Below are 27837 nucleotides of genomic sequence, written 5' to 3'. Positions count from 1 at the left end.
TACAAAACCCAGATTATCTACTTTGAACTGGATTATATGGCATTGAAGACTCAGGCTGGAGTTACGCTGCCATATAAGCTATGGGCTTATATGGGCTCGGGCTGTGGCGCAGGCTGGAGAGCAGCTGCAATCAATCACTGCAATGAATCACTCTGACCAGGAGGTCATGAGTTTGAGGCCCGCTCGGAGCCTGTGTTTGTCTTGTCTTTGTTCTATGTTAAAAGGCATTGAATGTTTGCCTATATGTGTAATGTGATCCGCCCTGAGTCCCCTTCGGGGTGAGAAGGGCGGAAGATAAATACTGTAAATAAATAAATAAATAAATAAATATTATCAAAGCAGATAATCCAGGTTATCTGCTTTGAACTGGATTATATGTGTCTACTTTGCTATATAATCCAGTTCAAAGCAGATAATTTGGATTTGAAATGGCAATGTAGAAGGGACCTCATATAATCCAGTTCAAAGCAGATAATGTGGATTATCTGCTTTAATAATCCAGATTATTTGGCAGTGTAGAGGTCTAAGAATGATCCAGCAATGGCTGAGAGACATGATTTGAGATTAAGACATCTCTGGAATATGCTGCCTGGGTGTCTGGTGGACTCTCCTTTGCTAAAGGTTTTTTAACAAAACCTGGATGGCCATCTGTCAGGAGTCATTGGATTGTGTCTTCCGGCATGATAGAATGAGGTTGGAGTGTTTGACCCTTGGGGTCTCTTGCAACTCTGAAATCTATGAATCTGTAGCTCACTGACACTGTGGAACACAGTACAATCAGTATAGTATCTGGCTACTAACTGAAGCCTATGTGAGTTTGAAGTCCAAACCATCTAGAGGGGAGAGATAAGGAAAGCTGGCTTGCCCTAAGGGGAGAAAGATAAAATAAGGTCAGGAGAGCCATGATTCACGTAGCAAGGACTACTTGTTTGAACCATAGTAACCTAGAGCTCATTAGCACTCTAATGCCTCTTCTACACTGCCATATAAAATCCAGATTATCCGCTTTGAACTGGATTATATGGCAGTGTAGACTCAAGATAATCCAGTTCAAAGCAGGTAATGTAAATTATCTGCTTTGATCATATGGGTTATATTGGCAGTGTAGTAGGGACTTAAAAATCACCCCCAGGAATGGTTTGTATAATTAATAGAGCCCTGCCAAACATATTATGAAATGTATGTTACTGATGGTAGTTAGTTATACACATTTGTAAGAGATATGACCCTTGAACTGTGCTATTTTTGTGTGCCAAATGTTTTGTACTTTGTGTGGTGGAGCCTCCTTCCCTGGAGATTTCTGAACAGCAGTCAGATGGCCATCTGTCAGGAAGGCTTAAATTGTGTCTTCTGCATGGCAGAAGTTGGTGGGACTCAATCGCCTTTGAAGGTCTCTTCCAATATTATGATTCTATGGTGGAGTATAAAAGCCAGCATGGGTGTGCTTGCTTTGAGGAAAAAGCCTCCATATATCTGTCTATTCATCCAACTGTTTGTTCTTGTTTATTCGTTCAGTTGCTTCAGACAATTGCTTTTGTTCTGATGGCTTGCTCCCAGGCCTTCTGTCTTCTTCTTCAGGGTCCCATTCGTGAGCCATAGCCAGGTCTTCTCCTTATATTATTATTATTATTATTATTATTATTATTATTATTATTATTATTATTTTATGACACAACAAACAAGATAGATATGCTGGATTTCATATCACAAAATCCCAAGTCGAACACTTCCCAAGTGTCTAGGACTGTGTGATGTATTTTCGGATGATGCGCGCATATCCCAGCAGGGTGGCCTTTTGCAGTTGGCAGATCGTAATTTTGTCAATGTCTATTGTTTCCAAATGCCGGCTGAGATCTTTTGGCACGGCACCCAGTGTGCCCATCACCACCGGGACCACCTGCACTGGTTTCTGACAGAGTCTTTGAAGTTCAATCTTGAGGTCCTGATAGCGGCTGAGTTTTTCCTGTTGTTTTTCGTCAATGCGACTGTCACCTGGGATGGCGACATCAATGATCCAAACCTTATTCTTTTCCACAACTGTGATGTCTGGTGTGTTGTGTTCCAGAACTTTGTCAGTCTGGATTCGGAAGTCCCACAGTATCTTTGCGTGCTCATTTCCCCCCCATGTTGTGATCCCAGTTCTTTGTTGCTGGGAGGTGGTACTTGAGGCATAAGTTCCAATGAATCATTTGGGCCACATAGTTGCGCCTCTGTTTGTAGTCTGTCTGTGCGATTTTCTTACAGCAGCTGAGGATGTGATCAATGTTTTCGTCAGCTTCCTTGCACAGTCTGCATTTTGGGTTATCAGTTGATTTTTCGATCTTGGCCTGAATTGCCTTTGTCCTGATGGCTTGCTCCTGGGCTGCAAAGATCAGGCCTTCTGTCTCCTTCTTCAAGGTTCCATTCGTGAGCCAGAGCCAGGTCTTCTCCTTATCAGGTCTTCTCCTTATTATCTCATTATTATTATTATTATTATTATTATTATATCCTTGAAGTGACTGGCCTAAACTTGAAGGAGCTGGGGGTGTCGACGGCCGACAGGGAGCTCTGGCCTGGACTGGTCCAGGAGGTCACGAATAGTAGGAAGCAACTGAACAAATAAACAACAACAAAATAATAATAATAATAATAATAATAATAATAATTTTATTCTTATACCCCGCCCCATCTCCCCGAAGGGACTCGGGGCGGCTTACATGGGGCCAAGCCCGAATAGAACAATAAAAACAAGACAAGAAACCAATAAAACCAATAATCAAACCATAAAAACAAGTCATAAAAACCACATACAAGATAAAATGTTAAAATCATGAATAAGGTTCAAAAAATCTAGGCCAAAGTGCTAAGAGTGCAAATAAATCATATCATCAAGGGAAGGAGGTTACTCAGCTGTAATGGTAAAAGATTAGATTAATCCATTTTATCTACCTAATCCAGAGGTCCCCAAACTAAGGCCCGGGGGCCGGATGCGGCCCTCCGAGGTCATTTACCTGGCCCCCGCCCTCAGTTTTATAATATAGTATATTGTATATACATATAATATTGATAATAATATTATAATGTAATACAATATAACAGTAATAATAATACCATATAATAATATTAATTATATATTCTATATTACATATAATATTACTAATAATATTACAGTATAGTGGTATAGTTCAATATAGTAATATATAATACTAATATTGTGCTATGCTAATAATATAATATATTGTATGTACATATAATTTGTAAGCCACTCTGAGTGCCCTTTGGGGTGAGAAGGGTGTGATACAAATGTAGTAAATAAATGCAGTAAATAAATAATAAATAAATTTTAGACTTAGGCTCACCCAAAGTCTGAAATGACTTGAAGGCACACAACAACAACAACAACAACAACAACAACAACAACCCTAATTAACTTGACTATCTCATTGGCCAGAAGCAGGACCACACTTCCCATTGAAATCCTGATAAATGTATGTTGGTTAAAATTGTTTTTATTTTTAAATATTGTATTGTTCTTTCGTTGTTGTTGTTGTTGTTGTTGTTGTTTGTTCACTACAAATAAGACATATGCAGTGTGCATCGGAATTTGTTTGTATTTTTTTCAAATGATAATCCGGCCCCTCAACAGTCTGAAGGATTGTGAACCGGCCCTCGGCTTAAAAAGTTTGAGGACCCCAGACCTAATCAATCAAATCTAGCTAGCTAGTATATGTAATCTATTCATCTGTGTAATCTGTTCACTCTCTAATCTATTCATCTATCGAATGGTATCTATCGATCTAATCTAATCTATTTAAAATTGTATAAAACCTGCCATTCTGTCTCCGGAACCTCCTCGTGCGGGTCCCTGTTTCCGGGAGGGACGTGCGGGTGGACTGACTGTTTTGCCGGTTCCCTTCCGCTGCGCTCCGGCGGGGAGCACTTCCGTTCCGGCCCAGCCCTGTTGGCGCTGCGCGAGTCAGAGAGCGGCGGAGCGCGAGCGCGGAAGGCCGGCAGCCCGAGCGGTAGGTCGGACGGCAATCAGCCGGTTAACGGGGAGCTCCGGGAGCGAAAAGAGGGAAGCGGAGAGAATACTTTCGGCTTTGGGCGGAAATGGGATCCCCAGAGGCCATCCAGCCTGACCCCCTTGAGCCAGGCACCACCCCCACAGAGGGTCTTCGAGGCTATTTATTACAATTTATACAATTATAATGTACTAGCTGTGCCCGGCCACGCGTTGCTGTGGCTTAGTCTGGTGGTGTTGGTCAGTCTACATTAGGTTGTATTTATGCTGTGAGCTCCACCTTCTTTATACTCACATTAGTAATAGTATTTGAAGTCTGTTACCTTCTTCAATTTTTGTGTTGATTGATAATTGCTTGAGATCCCTGTTGTCTTTGGTTTGTTGTTAGTTGTAATGTCTGATTCTGCTGAGTGCGGTTTATATTTTTATTGTGGTAAAATAGTCTTTTTTTTTTGTTTTGCCTGTGTAGGTGTTTATTATTATTGTTGTAGTGGTCATGAAGGTTGGATAAGTTAGATGCTACTGTATTGTTTTTTGGAGGCCCAGTGTAGCACTGACTGGCCTCTCAGCCTCAGTGCCTGGCTGTTTCTTGCCTGTGATGGTGTTGATTCTTGTTGTTGTCATTGTTATTATTGTAATTGTTTTTTTGGAGGTCAAGTGTGAATGTAGGGATTGGGGAGGTGGATGAGTTGTGTTGTCAAATTTTGTATTTGTTATAGTCACAATGCGTTGTCAGTTTTGTGGGTCCGGATTGTGGTTTTGTGGTGTGGTTGTATTGTTACAACTGAGAGGCAAGGCTTTTGCATTGTTTTGCCAAGTTTTGTATTTCTGGGTCGTTTAGTTGTGTTGTTATAGTCATGATGCGTTGTTGTGAGTTTTGTGGGTCCGGATTGTGGTTTTGTGTTGTGGTTGTGTTCTTACAACTGGGAGGCAAGGCTTTTGCATTGTGTTGTCAAGTTTTATATTTCTGGGGCATTTAGTTGTGTGCCAAGTTTCGTATTTCTGGGGCGTTTAGTTGTGTTGTTATAGTCACGATGCGTTGTGAGTTTTATGGGTCCGGATTGTGGTTTTGTGGTGTGGTTGTGTTGTTACAACCTGGACGGAAGGCTTTTGCGTTGTGTTGCCAAGTTTCGTATTTCTGGGGCGTTTAGTTGCATTGTTATAGTCACGATGCGTTGTTGTGAGTTTTGTGGGCCCTGTGTGGTTTTGTGGTGTGGTTGTGTTGTTACAACTGGGAGGCAAGGCTTTTGCATTGTGTTGCCAAGTTTTGTATTTCTGGGGCGTTTAGTTGTGTTGTTATCGCATGATGCGTTGTTGTGAGTTTTGTGGGTCTGGATTGTGGTTTTGTGGTGTGGTTGTGTTGTTGTAACCTGGAGGCAAGCCTTTTGCATTGTGTTGCCAAATTTCGTATTTCTGGGATGTTTAGTTTTGTTGTTATAGTCACTGCGCAAACAACTTTATCATTTTATATATATAGACTAGCTGTGCCCGGCCACGCGTTGTTGTGGCAAAGTGGTGGTGGTATTGGTTAAAAAATTGTTGTGTAATTTTTATTTGACGTTATTTGTATTTTTAATTAATTTTATTGTAAGTTATCTTTTTATTTATTATATTTTATTGTTTTCTTGTATAATTTTTAGTTATTTTTTGTTATTATGGTATTTTATTGTATTAATTTTTTAGTGTTTTTATTATTTTTTATTGGGTTGCTAGGAGACCAAGTTGGAGGAGCTTAGCCTTCTAACTGGCAGCAATTGGATAAAAGCAATTATTGCTCTCTCTCTAATTAGGACTTTATTTTTCTTTTCTTTTTGTTGTATCAACCTAGAGCCATGGATGATGGGTTGTGTCGTCAAATTTCGAGGTTGGGGAGCATGTAGTTTTGTTGTTTTGTCGGTCGCCGTGATGCCATCACTCTTTTATATATATAGATGTATACAATCCCTGGAACCTGGCAGTGAACTCTTTCCAGCATGGAGTAAATCCACTTTGTTATCATTTATACGAGGAATTTATACTGGCTTTTATTTACTCTGAATGATTTCACCTTGAGCAATACTACTACAGATCTTGAGAATATTATCAAGGCAACAATAGGACTGTATTAATAATAATAATAATAATAATAATAATAATAATAATAATAATAATAATAATAATAATATATATCCCGCCACCTCGGGGGATCTCGGGGCATCTCACAGAAATATCAGATAAAAAACAATAGCAAAGTACAATACATCAATAAACAATAACATGCACCAGTTATAATATTTAAACATTTACCAGAAAAATAAAACACACTTAGTAAAAACATAGAATTAAAAACAGTGAGGTTGTAATGATAGATTAGCAAATATATGATAATATAATAATATAATATGATATAATAAACAAATTTATTTATTTATTTATTTATTTATTAGACTTGTATACCGCTACTCCCAGTTTGGCTCAGAGCGGTTTACAGAAATAGATTAAAACAATTTAGAACTCGATTGAAGACTAGAGACTGAATTAGCTTTAAACCGAATTCAAACCCGATGTGATGTTAACACTATTCTTTATCACTATATTGTATATATACAGACTGAGGGTTGAATAAATCCACCTGGACACTATATATACAGGGTACCTATACAGCATTGTACTTTGGTTGTATTGATACCATAACTAAGTTTAAGATTATTATTTGGATAAACAACAGGAATGGGGTTACGGTCAATTACCGGGTTAATTTAAACCCAATCCAGACCCGAGATGGTTTAAAACAGCAGTTACTCATCTATACAGTATTTTATATATACGTTGATGTTACAGTCGTAACATACAAGGGACTACATTACAATAAAAGTGTATAACAACAACATAACTTACTTTGTATTATATTATATACCATACTTTCCCTTTTTTTGCTATTTATTAAGGCAGTCAGCATCTTTGTTAGTGACTTGGACAAAGGTTTAAAGGGCCTCTTTATCAAGTTTGCTAATTGGGAGGGAGAGCTAATACTCCATGGAGTACAGGATCAGAATTCAAAACAGCCTTAACTGATTAGAGAGCTGATTGGCTGAAACTAACAAAATGCATTTCAACAAGGAGAAATGTAAGATACTCCACTTAGGCAGAAAATAATGAAATGCAGAGATACAGGATGAGGGACGCCTGGCTCCACAATAGATCTTGGAGTCTTCCTGGAGAACAAGCTAAACGTGAGCCAAGGGTGTGATGCAGCAGCTGAAAAAGTCAATGGGAATTTGGGTCTGCATCAAAAGGAGTCTAGTGTCCAGATCCAGGGAAGTCATGGTCCCTCTCTATTCTGCTGTGGTCAGACCTCTTTACCTGGAATTACCTGTGTCCAATTCTGGGCATCACAGTGCAAAAGAGAGATTGACAAGCTAGAAGGCATCCAGAGGAGGGCAACTGAAAGAATCAAATGTCTAGAGACCATGAATAATCTCTATGAGGAGCATCTTAAAGAGCTGGGTCTGTTTAGCCTGCAGAATAGAAGATTGAGAGGAGACATGAGAGCCATGTATAAATATCTGAAAGGATGTCATAAGGAAGAGGGAGCAGGCTTGTTTTCTGCTGCCCTGGAAACTAGTGTTCAATGGAGCCATGGTTTCAAATTACAGGGAAGGAGATTCCACTTTTTTTCATGTCAGGAGCGACTTGAGAAACTGCAAGTCACTTTTGCTGTGAGAGAATTAGCCATCTACAAGGTCATTGCCCAGGAGACGTCTGGATGTTTTACCATCCTGTGGGAGGCTTCTCTTATGTCCCCGCATGGGAAGCTGGAGATGACAGACAGAGCTCACCCCACTCCCTGGATTCGAACAACCAACCTTTCGCTCAGCAGTCCTGCCAGCACAAGGGTTTAACCCATTGCACCACTGGAGGCTCTAAAATTCCACCTGAACATTAGGAAAAACTTCCTGACTGTAAGGAGAGCTATTCAGTAGTGGAACACTCTGCCTCGGAGTCTGGTGGAGGCTCCTTCCTTGGAGGCTGTTAAATAGAGGCTGGATAGCCGTCTGTCAGGGGCTTTTACTGCATGGGAGGATGGGGTTTGGACTAGATTGCCCATGTGGTGTCTTCCAACTCTTATTTTGCTATGATTCTATTTTTCTTTTCCTGCAGCATGGATCCATGGCTACATTGTGTCCTAGACTCTAGAACAGTAGAAAATAATAATAATAATAATAATAATAATAATAATAATAATAATAATAATAATAATAATAATATTGTGTCAATAATAATAATACTTTATTTATAGCCCGCCCTATCTTCTCGAAGGTGCTCAGGGTGGCTTACAACAAAATAAACACAGAAGCTTGTCCTCTCCTCCTTCTGAATGGGACATTCTTTCATGTATTTCATGTATTTATTTCCTTCTTGTCAGCCTTCTTTTTTCCAAGTTCAACAAAATACTTTAAACTGTAACCTCAGAAGGATTTATAATTTTCAAGTATTTGATCATTTTGATCTCCCTTTTCTGGAGCAGGCATCGGCCAACTTCGGCCCTATCTCCAGAATTTTGGACTTCAACTTCCATTATACCTAGGAATTGTGGGAGTTGAAGTCCAAAATACCTGCAGGGCTAAAGTTTGCCCATGCCTGGTCTAGTAGACGCTATAGTACTCCTATTGACACAGCCTAGAATTGCATTGGCCTTTTTAGCAGCCGTGAGCTCTGTTGGCTTATGTTCAGCCTGTGGTCTACCAAGACTCCTAGATCCCTTTCTCATTTACTCTTTTCAAGCCAACTGTCACTCATCCTATATGAATTTCATTTGTGTTGCCTAAGTACAGTCCCATATATTTCTCCCTGTTGAAATCCATTTTGTTTGTTTTGGGCCCAGCATCCTCAGTAGGTTGCTGTTCAGACTCTCTCTCTCTCTCTCTGAAGACATCCAGAGAAAGAGATGCCGTCATCTCCCAGCACTTCTGTCATTCATTGCTGCCCTTGTTAAACTGCTCCTACTCAAGACATTCCTTCTAATTTCAACTAAAATCTACATTGGCATTTTCAGCTGCCGCATCACATAGTTGGCTCATGTTCAGCCAGTAGTCTGCTAAGACTCTTGCATCCCTTTCACGTGGACTCTTTTCAAGCCAGATGGAGTTGCGTTCATTCCCTCAGGGCAACTGTCACAAGTCCCAATATTTTGCAGCTGTTTTATTGAGTTCACTTTAGTTGGGAGAAGCAATTGACTCTAGCCCCCCAAGCCCTATACCCAGACCTCCTCTACCCAAATTTTATACCTAAATGAGAATTTTGCAATAGAAACTGAGGCTGAAAAAAAAGTTAGTATTGTTAGAGACCTTTAAGACTGATATCTTCAAAGGATCAATTTTGGAAAACGTGGGCGAGACTTGTGATAAGTTTGGAATGCCAGGCATATGTGCACTGCTATGTGAAAGGAGTTGGAGATGAAATCTAGAATGTGGATTTTTAAATGTTGTTTTGGAATTTCCTTGGGTACGAATCTTGTTGTTGTTGTTGTTGTTGTTGTTGTTGTTGTTGTTGTGTGTGTCAGGTTTTTTTCCAACTTAAGATTGTCCTATCACAGAGTGCATTAACACCTATCACTCTCAGATTAATGCATTTTAGCACCATTTTAACTGCCGCTGTTTATTGCTTTGTCATCATTGGATTTGTCGTTTGGCAGAGAAGGCCCCAGACCTTGTAAAACTGCAACTCCCATGATCCCATAGCGTTGAGTTGTGGCAGTTAAAGTAGAGTCAATTGGCATGAATGTTACAGTGTGAATGCACCTAAGGATTCCTAGGCAAGATTTTTTTTTTACGATGTGTGTGTTTTACTGCTCCTTTTCTCAGAGGCTGAGAGAATGTGACTTGTCCAAGTTCACTCAGTGGTTTTCTGTCATTTCCCAGAGTCTTAGTGCAACAATCAAACCACTATATCACAATGGGTCTAAAATTAGGATTTTCTTAACAAGATTTACTCAGAAGAGGTATGCCACTGTCTTCCTTTGAAGCTGAGAGAGTAAGACTTGCCCATGTTCACCCAGTGGGTTTCTATTTATTTATTTATTTATTTATTTCTCACATTTATATCCCGCCCTTCTCACCCGAAGGGACTCAGGGCGGCTTACAACAGTGGCAACAATTAGATGCCCATACAAACCAATATAAAACAGTTAAAACTATTAAAATACATTATGAATTAAAAATATACATTTCAGACATAAAATCAGATCCGTTCTTCCTCATGCTTTGCCTATAGTTCAGTCCGTGTCATTTATCTATGGCTAAACAGAGAGTCAAACCCTAGGCTCCCAGTCTTAGGCTGGCATTCATACCAAGACACCACATTGGCTCTCATGCCAAAACGTTTATGTATAGTCTTTCTGTATTGCCTCCCAAACCAAAGGAGCTCCCAAGGCAATGAATAAATAAAAACAAATAGAACATTTTTTAAAGTAAAAACAATTCTGAAGTTCAGTTTTAAAACAGTATAAGTAGATAATTTTCAAATGTTAAATGTCATTTGGAACACACTGTTTCAGCTGCCCACCAGATGCTTCAAAATGATAATATTAGTAAAGAGGAACTTTTGATGCCTTTTAGTCCCACCCACTCAGACATATTTGATGAGTTGGAGTGATTTCAAAGGGAAGTTATGAACATTCAAAGGGCTTGGAAAGATACCACAATGGTATCAATGAGCTGTTTATTTGCCAAGGGAGTTGACGCTGCAATATGTTTTTGGTGAAAAGGTAAACAACTATAGAGCAAGTATTAACTTTCCTTAAGACAAATATATCCAGATATAGTGGAACCTTGACTTAAGACCACCCCAACTTAAGAATGTTTTGAGTTAAGAGCCGTGACTTGACCTAGATTTTGCTTTGACATACACGCAGCATTTTGAGTTGAGATCTACTGCCAGAATAGCTTTAGTGCTTCAAAGATTTCTAGGGCACAGCCTCCATGCCTCATGCTCTTGTCCACTTTGGAAAATTGCTGTCTACCTTGTTCTTGTCCGCTTTGAGGAATTTTGGGTTAGTTGATTTTATGTAGTTTTTATTCCTGGTATATTTACCTTCATAAAGAGGGAGAGGAGACATAGCAACAGAGGGAGGGAGGCTGGAATGAGGACAGGATGAAGAAGAAAAGGATGCTTCTGCCTCTTCACTTCGTACTTTGTGCTCCTTACCATAACTTTGTGCTTCTACATTTTAAAGTTGAGCTTTCTTTTTTATTACTTCACGTGAATGTGCAAGTTTTGCCTTTCTGTTAACACTGGCCAACACACATTTTGTTGCCTCAAATGTGCTTCCTTGCCACAACTTTGTGCTTCTACCATTTTAATGTTGATTTTTCCTTTTTTATCATTCCCTGTGAATGTGCATGTATACATTATTTGTTATTTATAAACATGTAACAAAAAATGGGGTGGGGGGTCAGCGAGCAAAATGGATTAATAGAATTTCAATGGGAAATTTTGTTTTGAGTTAAGAGCTCGGTCATGGAACGAATTAAATTCTTAAGTCAAGGTATCAGTGTATATTGAAGATCCCATCACACATAAGTTCGACTAGAAATTACAATCCAACAAAATCCCTTCTCTAAGGTCAGTTATGTACTAGAGCAGTGGTTCTCAACCTGGGTCCCCAGGTGTTTTGGTCTTCAAACAAAATACCTGGGGACCCACACGTAGACCAAAACGCCTGGGGACCCACACGTTGAGAACCATTGTACTAGAGTAAGGGCTAACCAGAAAGACAGCAACTATATTGATGGAATATTGTAATAATAATTATCTTTTTGCCCATTTTGCTGACAGCACTAGAAGAGAAGGAATTTAAAATATACAGAGCAGATTGTGAAGGTGTTTTGTCTGACATCAACAACCAGAGGAAGGGGGTGAGGTGTGGATTGAACTCTGCATGGAAACAGAAAATGATTTATCTTTTCCATCTGGACATACCAAATTGCACCTATTCCATCTGGACATACCAAATTGCACCTATAATACCTTAATGGGAGACTTCTACCAGGGAATATCAGGGATCTCAGATAGGACTGGGAATATCCTGCCTCAGACTCTGGAGATCTACTGCTGCCAGTCCAAATTGACAATACTGAAGTTGAATAAGCCAACTGTTTCACTTTAAGGCCTCTTTCTTTATACCGACACCATTTGGTCTGACATGCAACCATTTGAAATAGGAAAGTTTGAGAAACATAGGCATTGGAAATATGTGACTCACAACTGTTGTTGTCTTAACATGTTTTATTGAGTTTTATCAGTAGTATAAAACTACATGTATACAATAAACATCTTAACTAATCAGATTCACTATACATCTCCTAATAACTACAATTACATACCTGACTAATAGGGATGCAAATATATATGACTTCCCCGTTGCCTCATTGCAATTGTATTTTATGTACTATATTGCCCTCCCTGTTTTTGATGGATACTCCTAGCCTCTGCTTTATAACTATTTCAAAAAAGCTTTTACTTCCTTGTACTTTTATGTGGTTTTAGGTAATTATTGACATCTACAATTACTACCGTTTCTCACCTTGTTTCGCATATTCAATCAGTATATTCCATAAATGTATAGGAGGAGGAAAAATTTGTAGGGGGGGAAAGAAATTCTCAGCACCTTTGAGACTATGTGAGGTTGTTTGTATTCATGTTTGGGAAGGTTGCAGTTTAAGACTTCAGTGGGGCTCAGTGATTATTTCTGTCATTTGACCTCTTCAGAGTAGCAAAAAAAATTTCATTTTAATATTTTACAAATATGGGATGACGCCAAACATATTGTGACATAAAGCAGAGTGCCCTTCATTGTATGCTGCATGAAGCAGAAGCTTCTCAGAGTAGGTCAGAATCCTTTTGGTCAGAGAGCAGGAAAACAGCCTGGGGCCCAAAGGCGAAAATGCAAAGGAGAGTGGTAAGTGGATGTCACAATTCAGTACAAAGCCTGTTGGTTGAGTGGTTAGTCTGCTTGTGCCATCTCACACACAAGACATTATCTTCAGGGTTTAATTGCATGGTTAAAAAACAATTTTGCATTGCATGCTAAAGCAATATCTGCCTTTTCCGGTCTTGGAGGAGAGTGATGCTAAGTGATACACTGCCCACACTCTGGTCCTGTTTAAGAGAATATGAGGGCAAACTTCAATCTACAGGTGCATCTAACACTCTAGGAATAATGCATTTTGACATTACTTGAACTGCCGTGGGTCAGTGCTATGGAATCTTGGAATATGTAGTTTGGTTAATAAGGGGCATGATAGTGATGTGTTAAATATTTGAACAGATGTCAGACAGGAGAGAATCAGTTGTTTTACTGCTGCAGAATTAATGCAGTTTGACACCATCAACTGCCATGGCTCAATACTATGGAATCCTGGGATTTGTACTTTGGTGAGATACCAGAACTCAGGGCAGAAAAAGCTAAGGACCTTGCAAAACCACTCCCATTATTTCAGAGTATTAAGTCATGACAGTCAAAGTGGTAGCAAACTGCCTTAATTTTGTAGTATAGATGTACCAGCCACCTTCCAACACGCTTTTCCTTGGTTACCACCCTTGACCTTCAGTTATATAACAAAGCATGAGATCTCACCTCCTTAATTTATGGTAAGCCATTGTTCCTTTCTTCCCACTAAGAGTAAAGGTAAATCTGTCTGGCACAACTTTTCAACTTTTATTGGCTCGTCTAACTATTTCTGTGGGAAAAACCTGAGGTTTTGGGGTGTTCTGAAGCATGAAGAAAGACAAACTAGCCCTTTTCCAACACCAGAATTACAGATACTATAGTAGTTCCAGGAAACCCCCCCCCATCCAACATCAATCAATGGATGTTCAAGTCCCATTGTATATTTTAATATGTAATGCGTATTTTAATATGTTGTTCCCTGTCTTTGTCTTTGGGGAGAGGCAGGTAAGAAATGAATTGTACATATTATTACTGCTTCTACTACACAATAGTGTAATAAAGTGGTGTGCTTTATATAAAATGGCAAAGTACTTGTATGATCTGTAGACATCTGTAAAATGGCAAGGTATGTGACACATAAGAATAGTGATTGGTGCCTGGTAAAGCCAAGGGTTCCTGTTTGGATTTTGGATTTTCCCCTGAATATTTCCCAGCTGTAGATGGTTGAGTCCATGGATGCAAAACCCATGGATGCAGAGAGCCATCTGTATTCTTTTTGGACCCCCAAACTCAAACAGGGACCATTTTCCATTAACGGAATACATGCACGTTATTGCAGTATGCTCTCGTTGTTTGTCTTTTCTTGGATACTGAGCTTAGTATTAGATGTAGCCAGGCCAGAATTCATGCCAAAGGAGGAGAGGAAGGGTGTGGAGCTTGTGATGGTCAGGCATTTCTGGGCCTGAACCAAATGCCTGTTTGATTTCCTTATGTCAATACAGTTGAGAATAAACATTCTTGCTATTGCAGTATGAGGAGTTGGTTTGTTTTGTATGATGTTTGTCTTCTGTTTAATGACATGTCAAAGAGTCACAGGGATTGGTTTTGAGGATCTGTTAAAATGATGGGTCCCAACCTTCAGAAATTTGGGAAGGTTCAGTCTTTGTGGCCAGTGTTCTGGGACTTAGAAGTTCAAAAGATTTGGAGGAGCAAAGGTTGAGAACCGCTGCATGAAAACTATTACAAGGTAGATACTCAAAATATCTTCCCCAACCTAGTGTACTCCTGGTATTGGTTGACAACTCCAGTCATCCCCAGCCAGCATAAAGGCGATGTATGGAGTAGGTAGGCCAGACCTTTGTCTTCTGTTGTTCTATTGCCTGACTCCAGCCTGCAAATGTATATGAATCAATGAGGCCAAATTTACTGTAATGAAATAGCATGTGGCATGTCATAACCAGTCCACATCATTCATCAGATTATTTAGATTGCCAGAACATAAAATATATTGATCCAGTTAAAATTATTGACTAATACACAACAAATTACGCAGGTGCAAGTTTTCATTTTGAAGCCTGAGTCAGTAAATTTTTCCACAGACTGCAGTTCTGTCTACACCCAAAAATACTTCCAACTCAACATCCAAGTTGGCTTAAGTGAATAGGTTTGTTTGGATGGGAAAGGTTTTCTCATCAGATGAGGGACTGTTTTATAGGAGCCAGAAAGATAAATACAGAATGACTCATGCAGTCTCTCTTACTGAGTTTACAATGTCTGAGTAGTCATCGTAGGCTTGACAAAGCATGAAAAAACAAAGCACTTCTCTGCACCTGTTTCCTCATGAGGAAGGAAGCAACTAGTAGGTGCCACAGGGGGTCTATTTTGGGCCTTTCATTGCTGTTCAGCTGCTTTATCGATGACTTGGAAGATGGCGTAGAAGGCATGCCAATCTCATTTGTAGACCAAATTGGGAGGGGGAGCTAATATCAGAGAGGACAGGTCCGGAATCCAAAAGGACCTTCACAAATTAGAGCAGAGCTTTCCAAACCATATGTCATAGAATCGTAGAGTTGGAAGAGACCTCATGGGCCATCCAGTCCAACCCCCTGCAAGAAGCAGGAAAATCTCATTCAAAGCACCCCCGACAGATGGTCATCTAGCCTCTGCTTAAAAGCCTCCAAAGAAGGAGCCTCCACCATAGTCCGGGGCAGAGAGAGAGTTCCACTGCCGAACAGCCCTTCTCACAGTGAGGAAATTCTTCCTCATGTTCAGGTGGAATCTCCTTTCCTGTAGTTTGAAGCCACTGTTCCGTGTCCTAGTCTGCAGGGCAGCAGAAAACAAGCTCCCTCCCTCCTCCCTAGGACTTCCCCTCATGTATTTGTACATGGCTATCATGTCTCCTCTCAGCCTTCTCTTCTGCAGGCTAAACATGCCCAGTTCTTTAAGCCGCTCCTCATAGGGCTTGTTTTCCAGATCCTTGATCATTTAGTTGCCCTCCTCTGGACGCATTCCAGCTTGTCAACATCTCCCTTCAACTGCGGTGCCCAGAATTGGACACAGTATTCCAGGTGTGGTCTGACCAAGGCAGAATAGAGGGGGAGCATGACTTCCCTGGATCTAGACACTATTCCCCTATTGATGCAGGCCAAAATCCCATTGGCTTTTTTTGTCACCGCATCACATCGTTGGCTCATGTTTATCTTGTTGTCCACGAGGACCCCAAGATCTTTTTCACACGTCCTGCTGTCGAGCCAGGAATCGTCCCCCATTCGGTATCTTTGCATTTCATTTTTTCTGTCCCTGTTGAACTTCATTTTGTTAGTTTCAGCCCATCTCTCTAATCTGTCAAGATTGTTTTAGATTCTGCTTCTATCTTCTGGAGTGTTAGCCATCCCTCCCAGTTTGGTCCCATCTGCAAACTTGATGATCATGCCTTCTAACCCTTCGTCTAAGTTGTTAATAAAAATGTTGAACAGAACCGGGCCCAGAGCGGAAGCCTGCTGATGGCACTCCACTCATGACTTCTTTCCAGGATGAAGACGACACATCGGGGAGAATTACCCTTTGGGTTCGTTCACTTAGCCAATTCCAGATCCACATAACTGTAGTTTTGTCTAGCCCACATTTGACTAGCTTGTTTACCAGAAGGTCGTGGGGGACTTTGTCGAAGGCCTTACTGAAATCCAGGTACGCTACATCCACAGCATTCCCTACATCTACCCAGCTTGTGTCATGGCACATTAGTGGGTCGGCTGCAGTGTGAAACCTCTGAGTCATAGAATCATAGAATAATAAAGTTGGAAGAGACCTCATGGGCCATCTAGTCCAACCCCCTGCCAAGAAGCAGGAAATCGCATTCAAAGCACCATGGATGTTGAGTCTATGTAAAACAGGCAATAAGTCATATATTTTAAAAAATATATAAATGAAAGATTTTCATGAGATAGGTTGTGCTTGCGTACATTTTATTATTACAACTCATGTATGTGTTCATATCTCTTCTAAGAGGTTGGTGTAACCTCCAGTTTGCTTGTCTGTCTGCATGACTGTGTCACGAAATGGCGCATGTCTGGAAAGTGTGTCACCAACATGAAATGTCTGGGAAGCTGTGGGCCAAAAACAATAAAAGGAATTTCAACAAGGAGAAATGTACAGCTCTGCACTTAGGCAGAAGAAATGAAATGCACGGAAATATGATGAGTGACACCTGATTGACAACTATATTCATGAAGAATGTCCCGCAGCTTTAATAGAACACAAGCTGAACATGAGCCAAAAATGTGATGTGGCAATGTGATTCTAGGCTGCATCAAGAGGAGTCTAGCGTCTAGATCAGGCATGGGAAAACTTTGGCCCTCCAGGTGTTTTGGACTCCAACTCCCACAATTCCTAACAGCCTACTGGCTGTTAGGAATTGTGGGAGTTGGAGTCCAAAACACCTGGAGGGCCAAAGTTTTCCCATGCCTGCCCTGTGGATTTTTTAAAATATCAGAGGGAAAAGCTTTACCCCGTTCATTTTGACTTTTGGGAATACAGTACCGCGGAATACAGTGCTGAGATGCTTTGCTGAGGGTGGGTGTGAATCAGCAAAAGAGCATTTGCAGAATTGGCAACCCTTTGTAGCGCATGACTCTGGCATGTGCCTGAGCTCACAGCTCAGAAATGCCAAGCTGTCCAAGCTGTCGGGACAGGAAATCCCCACAGCGCTCACGTTCGCCAGGCCTCCACATTTGGGGACTGTGTCCCACATTTCCCATTGGTTGCTTTCAAGAGCACCTTCTTCTCCTGAAATATCCTCCCAGTGTATGTCTTCTAACCATGGGGTGCATCTACATTGTAAAGTTCATGTTGTTTGATACCACTCAAACTGCCGTGGCTCAGTGCAGTGGGATTATGGTTGTTGTTGTTTTACAACGTTTTTTGCTTCTTCTTCCAAAGAGGACTGGTGCCTCACCAAAACAACTCTCAGAATTCCATAGTATTGAGCTGCGACAATTAAAGTGGTGTCAAACTGCATTCATTCCACAGTGCAGATGCACCCCATGTAGAGTTTCATTTACAGGTCGGTTCCAGCCTCATTCCTTAAAAAGCAAGACTTTGTAACAGAAAACCTGCTGCATACCAAGCCAGATTTTTGTACAGGTTGAGCAATCCAAAATATTCCAAAAATTCAGTATTACTCAAAGAGTGGCTAAGATATTGGCACCTTTCTGTACTGATAGTGTGCATAACCTTTGGTTTATGCACAAAACTATTTAAAACATTGTGTATAAATTTACTACCAGATGTATTTGAAGCATAAATGTTTAGACTTGAGTTCTGTCTCCAAGATATCTCATACTATAAATTTATGCAAATACTGTACTGAAAGGCAAAATATTTTTGGTCCCAAGCATTTTAAGTAAGGGTTAGGCTTTCTTTGGATTCCATTGCCATGACAGGGCTTCTTGGATGTGCTAAGGTTGAAAAATCCCTCCCGTGAAAGGATCTTTTGGCTTCCCCTCCAGTCAGTCCTCTTTGACTTACAAATAATAAAATAATATATACATTGGACGTCTATCCCCATCCAACGGTGAAGAAATAGTTGCACTTTGTCCTCTGCCCCGAAGCACTTTATAACTTTACTATGGCACTTTAGTTCAATTTGGCCACTCCATACTATCCCCCTCCACCAACCTGGTGGTTCATTTTATTTCATTTTACTTTTACCTACTTATGTTTTAATGGGCTTTTATACTTAATATAATGTATTGTTTGCATAATGTGATTTTACTGTGTTTTATTCATTGTAATATGTTGTAATTGTTGTACTTGTTTACTGTTTTCGGGCCATTGTCCCATGTTAGCCGCCCCGAGTCCCTGCGGGGAGATTGTGGCGGGGTAGAAAAATAAAGTTACTTACTTACTTACTTACTTACTAATGTCTATGACATAAAGAACTTTGTATGAATGTGTACCTTTAACTTCTTCTTTTAACACATATTTAATTGTGGTTTTCAGTGAGCCCTCAGTATCTGCTGAGCTTTGTTTCCAGGACCCCCCCCCCCCCCCATTGGATACCAACATCCACGGTTGCTATAGTCCCATCATAGATATAATAGAACAGCATCCATTATATAAAATGGCACATTCTAGGGAGAGCCTGAGGATCTGTGAAGTGGTGGGGAGCTACCACAAGGTATGCCAACACATAATATTGCAGTGCTTGGCACATAGCAAAGTTGAATATTTTTGAGTTATTGTTGGTTGAATCCGTGAATGTAGAACCTGCGGATGTGGAAACCTGGCTGTATTTTGTTTAAACCAATCGGAACACTATGCAATGGTTGTTTTAACTGTGGTACTGTTTCTTTTCTTTTTTACTGTACCTTATTTTTGCAATTGTTTGTAAGTGGAAATTTAAATGAACAAGAGAGTGAGAGGAAGGCAGGAAGAGAGAGAGAGAGATAAATAGAAAAAGGAAGGAAGGGAATCTCTGTAACATTGATGGGCTCTTATCAACAAGTGCCTGTTCCTTTATCAGACTGCCCTCCAGTCCTAGTTTTGCAACTTCCAGGAGGCACTTCTTCCAGACTCCTAGAACCCAAAATCTTTCTTTAAGAAAAGATTGGGGTGACCCAACTGCTTGCAAAGCACCTGTGCCTTCTTGCAATGGTACCTGTGGAATTGCCTCCCTCCCCAAACTTTAATTTGGGACCCAAAGCAAAAAGACCAGCCGAAATACATCTGTAGGAGTCAGGGAGTTATTTGGTGGGGAAAAAATTAGCTGCCACCTCCAGTGCAGTTGGTTGCCCAGCTGTGCCTCATCTAAACCACATTATTCTCAGTGTGTTTTGTACCAAGGGAGAAGTGACTTCCTCATTCCATTGCTGTGATACCATTTCAGCCAAAAGCACAAAGCATGTGGGCACACATATGATATTTTAGTGCTCTAAACGCCCACACCAGTAGAGCAAACCTTCACCCATTCTGCCCAGGCCGTCTGGATTTATTTGGGGGGACTGTTTTCGCTAACCCATCTCAGCAATGGAAAACATTGTTTATTTCCAGAGCAGTGTTCCTTGATAGAAAAGGTTAAGTCTGGTTCTGTTTTTGTGGTCGAGTTTTGGAGACATTTGAGGTCTGTCTCTTATGTGTGATGGTTCACTGGCAACCTTTTATGGAAGCTTTCCTCAGTTTGATGGGTTCAGCCCTGAAGTGGAGCATATATTGATTCCCGCGTCACAAGTCTTTTGTAGCAGAAATCTTTGTGGACCAGAATGCTTTTTATTAGAAAGACAAACCGTTCTTCTCGGGTCACAGAGATATACATAGATGTTTGTAAACTGGATTGGGCAAAGGCCACAAATTGGGGGGCAAATTATCTTCCTATGAAAGAGTTGTTGTATGTTTTCCGGGCTGTATGGCCATGTTCCAGAAGTATTGTCTCCTGACATTTCGCCCACATCTATGGCAGGCATCCTCAGAGGTTGTGAGGTATGGAGAAACTAAGCAGGAAGGTTTATATATCTGTGGAAAGTCTAGGGTGGAGCAATCTAAACACCTTGCTTGACTTCTCTGGGCCTTTTTAGTCTCAGGGAAAGCCTTTATTTTTCCAACCAGAACTCATCTTCCAGGTGTTGATATAATTTGCCATGAAGTTACCTTCAATTTATGGGAGCCCTACGAATGAAAGGCTTCCAAAAGACCTAGAAATCCAGGGTGGTTATGGCTCCTTTGATGGAATCTGTCCCCTTGTAATAGGCTCTTCTTTTTCCTTCTATTACCAATTTTACCAGGCATGTTTTCTAAAGAACTGTGTCGTCTCATGATACGGCCAAAATATGATCTCCTCACTTGGGCCGTTTGGGTTTCTATTTTCTTCTGGTTCTTACATTGGAACAAACCATGGGGACATGGCAGGCATTTTTAGCAGAACTGTTTTTGGGTTGTTGTGTGTTTTCCAGGCTGTACGGCCATGTTCCAGAAGTATTCTCTCCTGGTGTTTTGCCCACATCTGTGGCAGACATCCTCCGAGGACAACCTCTGAGGATGCCTGCCACAGATGTGGGCAAAACATCAGGAGAGAATACTTCTGGAACATGGCCATACAGCCTGGAAAACACACAACAACTCTGTGATTCCAGCCATGAAAGCCTTTGACAACACATAGAACTGTTTTTGTTCCAAAAGAAAATCCCCTCCCATAATGTGAGACTATTGAGGAGTCCCCGTGGGCCACAGAAACTATTCTGTGAACCACAAATCATGTGGAAACAAGGCATTGTTCTTCTAAAGTATATTTAAAAGGTCCAGAAATCCAAGGGGTAGATAGGAAACCCTGCCCTGGAAAAAACACAAGAGAAATCATGACCCAGTTCAGAAAGGGAAAGTTGTGTTGACAAAATAAAGTCAAAACAAATGTTATCTATAAACATCTGAAGCAGGGAATTCACTTTCTGTAGCAGGCAAAGCAAGTGCGGTCCACATTAAGCTCAAGTCTGAAAGCGTCCAATTTCCATCTAATGAATTCCGACTCCACGCCGTTTGCCGGGTTTCCCCACTGGTTGGAAATAGGGCAACTGCGGTTCATTGTTCCCAGCGCTTGAAACACTTGCCTGTCTGCTTTCTGCGTGATTCCATTTTTAATCAATGCTCCCTTTTATTCCTTTTGTCTGGAGATGAACGTGCAAACAGCAGAAGGGCATCTCGGGCACAGGGTGGCCTCTGTCCAACAAAAAGGACGGGCCTGTGAATGAGGCTCTGGCCCGTCAGTTTGGTCAATAATGGAGACGGAGCTGGCTATGGCCAATGAGGAGGAGGGGTTGCCCAGGCTTTCCAGTTCCCATTCCTTTTGAGGCTTCCCTCTCCTTCCCATCCCTTTTTCCATGTGAAAGGGAATTAGGAATCTTAGTAGATCACAAGCAGAATATGAGTCAACATATGATGCAGCAGCTAAAAAGGCCAAGGCAATTCGAGGCTGCATCACAAGGAACTCAGTGCCAAGATTGAGGGAAGGAAGTCATAGTTCCACTCTCTTCAGCTTTGGTGAGACCTCATCTGGAATAATCTTGTGTCCAGGTCTGGAGAAAGCAGTTCCACAAGGAGATTGGCAAGATGGAAGGTGACCTGAGGAGAGCAACCAAATGGCCCTAAAGTTTGGAAACCAAGCTGTATGAGGAGCGGCTTGGGGAGCTGGGAATGTTTAGCTTGGAGTGTTTGAATGGATGTCACAGGTTTACAGCCTGGCCATATTTACAGTAGCATACCGCCACCGGTTGAGTGTTGTTTTAATTGAGTTTAAGTTGTTTAATATGTCTATATGTTTTATGTTTTGTTTTTGGCACTTGGTGCCATGTGTAAGCTGCCCTGAGTCCCTTCGGAGAAATGGTGATGGGATACAAGAAGACAGTTGTTGTTGTTGTTGTTGTTGTTATGTCACATTGAGGAAGAGGCAAGCTTGTTTTCTGCTGTTCCAGAGACTTGAGACAGCAATGGATTCAAATTGTTTCAGTGAAAAAATGATTCCACCTAAACATTAGAAAGAATTTACTGATAGTATGATCTATTTAACCATGTAATATTCTGTGGTCGGGGAGGCTGCAGCTCTTGTTATGAGTGTCTTGTGTTATTTTATTTATTTCGTGTCAAAAGCATTGAATAATAAATAAGTTTAAAAGTGATGAAATAAAGGTATCACAAGCAGCTAGATAGTTTAAGACCAAAAGCGGGCAACAGCAATCGCATTGTCTGTAGCTTTAAACAACTCCTCCTCGGTACATGAGGCAGGACATTGTGGGCAAGTGTACAGATGTGGGGTTGTTTGTTCAGCTCCGCAATCACACAAGGTGGAGGATTCCTCCAGGTAGTGCCATCTTGCCAAGTTGTCTTTTGATCTGCCCACTCCGCTTCTGAGTCTATTTAGGGACTTCCAAGTTGTCCATTTTTGGTTTGCCCCTGGAGGCAGACCCTCATTGGGGGGCCATCTAGTTGGGATTGCCTAGTTTAGCTTGTCTTGGATATTGTCCTTGTGATATTGTCCTCACTTCATTAACTAGCAGGGCAATCCAAAGGCTCACACATCAGTGCATCGGCTAACTCCGGTGCAAGAACTTTCCCAGATAGGGCCCTTCTCCTACTACAATTGCATTTTCTATAAAACACTATCCAAGCAAGGTGGCTTTCTAGCCCATGTTTAAAATTACCTAAATATTAGAACTATCTGATGGAAAGAGATTTATTTATTTATTTATTTACAGCATTTATATTCCGCCCTTCTCACCCCGAAGAGGTCTCAGGGCAGATCACATTACACATATAGGCAAACATTCAATACCTTTTAACATAGAACAAAGACAAACAAACATAGGCTCCGAGCGGGCCTCGAACTCATGACCTCCTGGTCAGAGTGATTCATTGCAGTTAATTGCAGCTGGCTTGCTCTCCCGCCTGCGCCACAGCCCAAGATGTTCAGTAGTGGAATATGCTGCTGCCTTGGGGTCTGGTGGAGTCTCCTTCTCTGGTGGTTTTAATATAGAGGCATGATGGCCATCTGTCAGGAGTGCTTTGCTTGTGTTTTCCTGCATGGCCAATTGGGACTGGGCTGGATGGCCCTTGGGGTCTCTTCCAACTCTGTAATCCTATGCTTCTGACACTCCTGCCCCATTGAACTTGGGACATGGGCCTAATCTTTGGCCGGCTGCTAAAATAAGCTTTCATTTGCAGCATTCCTGTTGGGTCATGGGAGAGAGGGAGGCCTTCCTGGCAGCCAGCTGGCACCTGACGTTTATTACCTCTGCCGCAGATAAGAGCCGCTGGGAAAGGCAGCAGATATCCCCAGCTTGGTCCCATTCGCTGACAGGGCATAGCAGTAGCTGTTGCCGTTCACCACCGTCAGCAAGGTCAAGGCTTTGGCGATCTCTTGACCCCCTGGCAACTATAAACCTCCTGCTTTTTCTTCTTCGTTCTGCAGGTCTTTCCAGCTGAGCTTCCGGACGCAATCCGCGGGATGGAACCCCAGGCCTCATCCAGGCTCAGTTCCAGGAAACGGAGGAAGGAAGGGGTGGGACCCAACGGGGCCGCCGAGACGGATGGCATCCCCCTGAAAATGCCAAGGAGTTGCTTAGTAAGTAAAAAAAAGCCCGGCAGGGCAAGATCTGACTGTCTTTGTGTTGAGAACTTCTCTTTAATATAGGCATAGGCACACTTCATCTCTCCCTCCAGGTGTTTTGGACTTCAGTTCCCACAATTCCGGTAGGCTGTTAGGAATCGTGGGAGTTGGAGTCCAAAACACCTGGAGGGCTGAAGTTTCGCCATGCCTGCCTTAATGTTTAACTTTTTAAAAGTGGAAAGAAATATACTTAATGTAGACTATTTGGTGTCTCTAGCAGAGTAGAGTTCAGTGAAGCCAGTGCTATATGTGAGTTTATGATAAAAAAATAGGAGAGAAATACCTTTGTAAAAGGTTCAAAACTTACTTTTTGAGCCAAGAGCCGGTTCACTGTCCCTCAGACTGTTTTGGGGGGGGGGGAGGGGGGCAGACTACAATTTGGAAAAAAAATGAACAAATTCCTATGCACATTACACATATCTTATTTGTAGTGCACAAAGACATGAAACCATACATGAACCATACAGTATTTGAAATGAAGAACAGTTTTAACCAAAACTAATAGCAAAAAATAAAGAAACACAAGAGTTTTTAGACCAAATATCAAATAAAATAGGTTCAGGGATATCTGATTAATGATGGTTCCAAGAGAGGATGGATCTACACTGCCAAATAATCCAGATTATCAAATCAGATAATCCACATTATCTGCATTGAACTGGATTATATGAGTCTACACTGCCATATAATCCAGTTCAGAGCACAGATAATCAGGATTTTATATGGCATTGTAGAAGGGCCCTATGTCTATGTGAAATAAACAAAACCACTGAAATGTGGGAGCTAAAAAATGTTCGATGACGAAATCTGATATCTAATATTCTATCCAACATTCTAAGGATGGTTTCGTCCCATCAACCTCATACAACTCATTAAAATGCTAAGTAGCTATTTAATTGGTGTTGGGCAATTTTTAAATTCTTGCACATATTTTTATAGCGTTACTCAGAAACAGGAGTCCTCAAACCTTTTAAGACGAGGGCCGGTTCAGGGTCCCTCAGACTGTTGAGGGCCAGACTATAGTTTGAAAAAACATAAACAAATTCATTTATAGTGCAAAAAGACATGAAAGAACACTACAGTATTTAAAATGAAGAACATTTTTAACTAACATAAACATACCAGTATTTCAATAGGAAGTGTGGGCCTGCTTTTGACGGATGAGATAGTCAAGTTAATTAGGGTTGTTGTTGCTGCTGCTGTTGTTGTTGCTGCTGCTGTGTGCCTTCAAGGGGTTTTAGACTCAGGGTGACCCTCAGTCTAAAGTTTATGGTGGGAGCAAGGTCAAAGGCCTTGGAGGGCCACATCCGGCCAGTGAGGCATTTTATTATTTATTTATTTATTTATTTACAGCATTTATATTCCGCCCTTCTCACCCCGAAGGGGACTCAGGGCGGATCACATTGCACACATAAAGGCAAACATTCAATGCCATGACATAGAACAGAGACAGAGACAAAACGCAGGCACCGGGCTGGCCTCGAACTCATGACCTCTTGGTCAGAGTGATTTGTTGATTCGTTCCAGCTGGCTTGCTTTCCAGCCTGCGCCACAGCCCGGTCCTTTTTTTAGGGTCTCTCTTTCTCTCCCTCATTGCTCTATACGTACACAAGTGTTGATGCTTCTTCACTTCCAATGTTTCGTTCCCACATTGTCCCTTATGCCCAGGGAAAATCTTAAAAAGAGGAAACAGAAATTGTTTCTGGAGCATAATGGGACCTGTTGGCACCATTTACAAGCAGTTTCACCCTTTCCTTTCCTTGATAGATCAACAGTGGAGTCGTGATTCTGCAGAAACTGCAGTTTACTTTTGTGAAGCTTTCCAGGCAGTTGCAAACACCATTGTCCTTTTTCAAAGGACGGTTCCTTCTGTTGGGAGCTCCTGGATGACTCGCTACGCCAGAATGAAACTGTAATCCCCTGCTTTGCCTAAGTCCATAATGTGATCGCTCCCTCTTACCCCACCCAGAAAAGGCAGGCAGATCCCTCCAATCGTTCTCTCCGGCTGTCACCGGAGAGCAGGCCTTTCCGTAAGAGCAGTGGAGAAATCCTCCAGCCTCCCCGCCTCCTATCGGATATCAGCTCTTTACCCTTTCCACCTTTTCCCTAACCAGCCTCCTAGAAAATCTGGGCAGGACTTTTGCACTTCGGTTTCACCTGCAGTATCCATTCCCTGTAGTCAACATGTTTCTTAACAACAGGACCGTGCCAGAAGTAATATAACATGAGCCTGCATTTCTACCCTGTTTCCCTGAAAATAAGGCATCCTCGAAAAATAAGACCTAGTAGAAGTTTTGCTGAATTGCTAAATATAAGGCCTCCCCCGAAAGTAAGACCTAGCAAAGTTTTTGTTTGGAAGCATGCCCAGCGCCTGCCAAACAAAACACCAGAGCTTGCAGGATCAGTAAATGTACATACCAGTTGTACATGGAAATAATGATAGTAACAAGAAATTCTTAATAGGATTCACAGTTTGTCTGGTTATGCTGGTTTGTGATGACAACTACTGTACAGTATATAAAAATGTTCATTTTTTGTTCAACAATAAATGTGAATTCTTCATAGAAAAATAAGACATCCCCTGAAAATAAGACCTAGCACATTTTTGGGAGCAAAAATTAATATAAGACACTGTCTTATTTTCGGGGAAACACGGTAAGAAATCCTGGTACAGTAGAGTCTCACTTATCCAACATAAACGGGCCTGCAGAACGTTGGATAATAAGAAAGGAGTAAGGAAAAGCCTATTAAACATCAAATTACGTTATGATTTTACAAATTAAGCACCAAAACATCGTGTTTTACAACAAATCAACAGACAAAGCAGTTCAATACATAGTAATGTTATGTAGTAATTACTGTATTTATGAATTTAGCACCAAAACATCTCAATATATTGAAAACTGACTACTAAAAAATTGACTACAACTAAATATAGAATTGCATAAAATGAACTTACAGTAACAACACTGTCAGAAGTTAAATCCATAAAAGGTCAGGCCTTACTACCTAGAGAAACAACTGTGGATCCTGGTGGGAGGCAGACTGCGTTGGATAATCCCGAATGATGGATAAGAGAAGGTTGGATAAGTGAGACTCTACTGTACTTGGAATTTTACGAAGTATTTAAAGTTCTCTGCCAGTGAACCCTAGTATCTCCTCAAACTGCCAATTCCAGTATTTCATCGAATGCAACCATGGCAGGTAGAGTGGAATAATATAGTGGGGCATCGGTGTCCACTGAGGCTTGGGTATGAGACCTCTCGAGGATATCAGAATCCCTGTATGCTTAGATCCCATTCTATACAATAGGTAAACAGTTCAAAAAGGGTGCTGTATTATTCCCCCCTCCTACTATTTTTCACATCACGGTTTTTTGTATTTACTGATGCAGAACATTGATACAAAGGGCCAACTGTAGTGTTATATTGTAGTAATAAGAGCTTCAGGTTGGATCACAGTTTAAATGGAGATAAACTCTAGCACAGTCGGTCTTCCACTTTTAACTTTTGCAGATTTCATTACACTCTGTAACACGATTTTTGTTCCTGGGTTATAAATGTCATTTCCTAATTGGTTCTATCGTAAAAACATGGAAAAAGTTTATTAAACTGCAAAAACTTTATTTTTGTGGGACAACCTGCAGCACATTTTGCTCTGGTTTTTCAATGAATATCTCCTCCAGTCTCAACCAATTCATCTGAGTTTGTGGCAGCCACAAAAACAAAGTTTCTGGAGTAGAACAACTACTTTCAAGGT

General features: G+C 41.1%; 1 protein-coding gene across 4 annotated transcripts in view; it reads left to right on the top strand.

Moving 5' to 3' along the window:
• pcyt1a (phosphate cytidylyltransferase 1A, choline) overlaps positions 1-27837 on the top strand; it is a 51364-nt gene that overhangs the window by 7629 nt on the left and 15898 nt on the right. For 2 of the 4 annotated variants that reach the window (XM_062976915.1, XM_062976914.1), the window contains exon 2: positions 23881-24033. In XM_062976915.1, the coding sequence (XP_062832985.1) occupies positions 23917-24033 (117 nt within the window). In that variant the 5' untranslated portion in view covers positions 23881-23916. Of the gene's footprint in view, positions 1-3857; positions 4002-21813; positions 21957-23880; positions 24034-27837 lie in introns of those variants that run through there. The other 2 variants (XM_062976916.1, XM_062976917.1) reach the window with 2 other exon arrangements.

This window comes from Anolis carolinensis, chromosome 3, assembly GCF_035594765.1.
Source record: "Anolis carolinensis isolate JA03-04 chromosome 3, rAnoCar3.1.pri, whole genome shotgun sequence".
NCBI lineage: Eukaryota > Metazoa > Chordata > Lepidosauria > Squamata > Dactyloidae > Anolis > Anolis carolinensis.
Note: the sequence above shows the minus strand (reverse complement) of the source record. Positions and strands in the feature narration are given on the sequence as shown.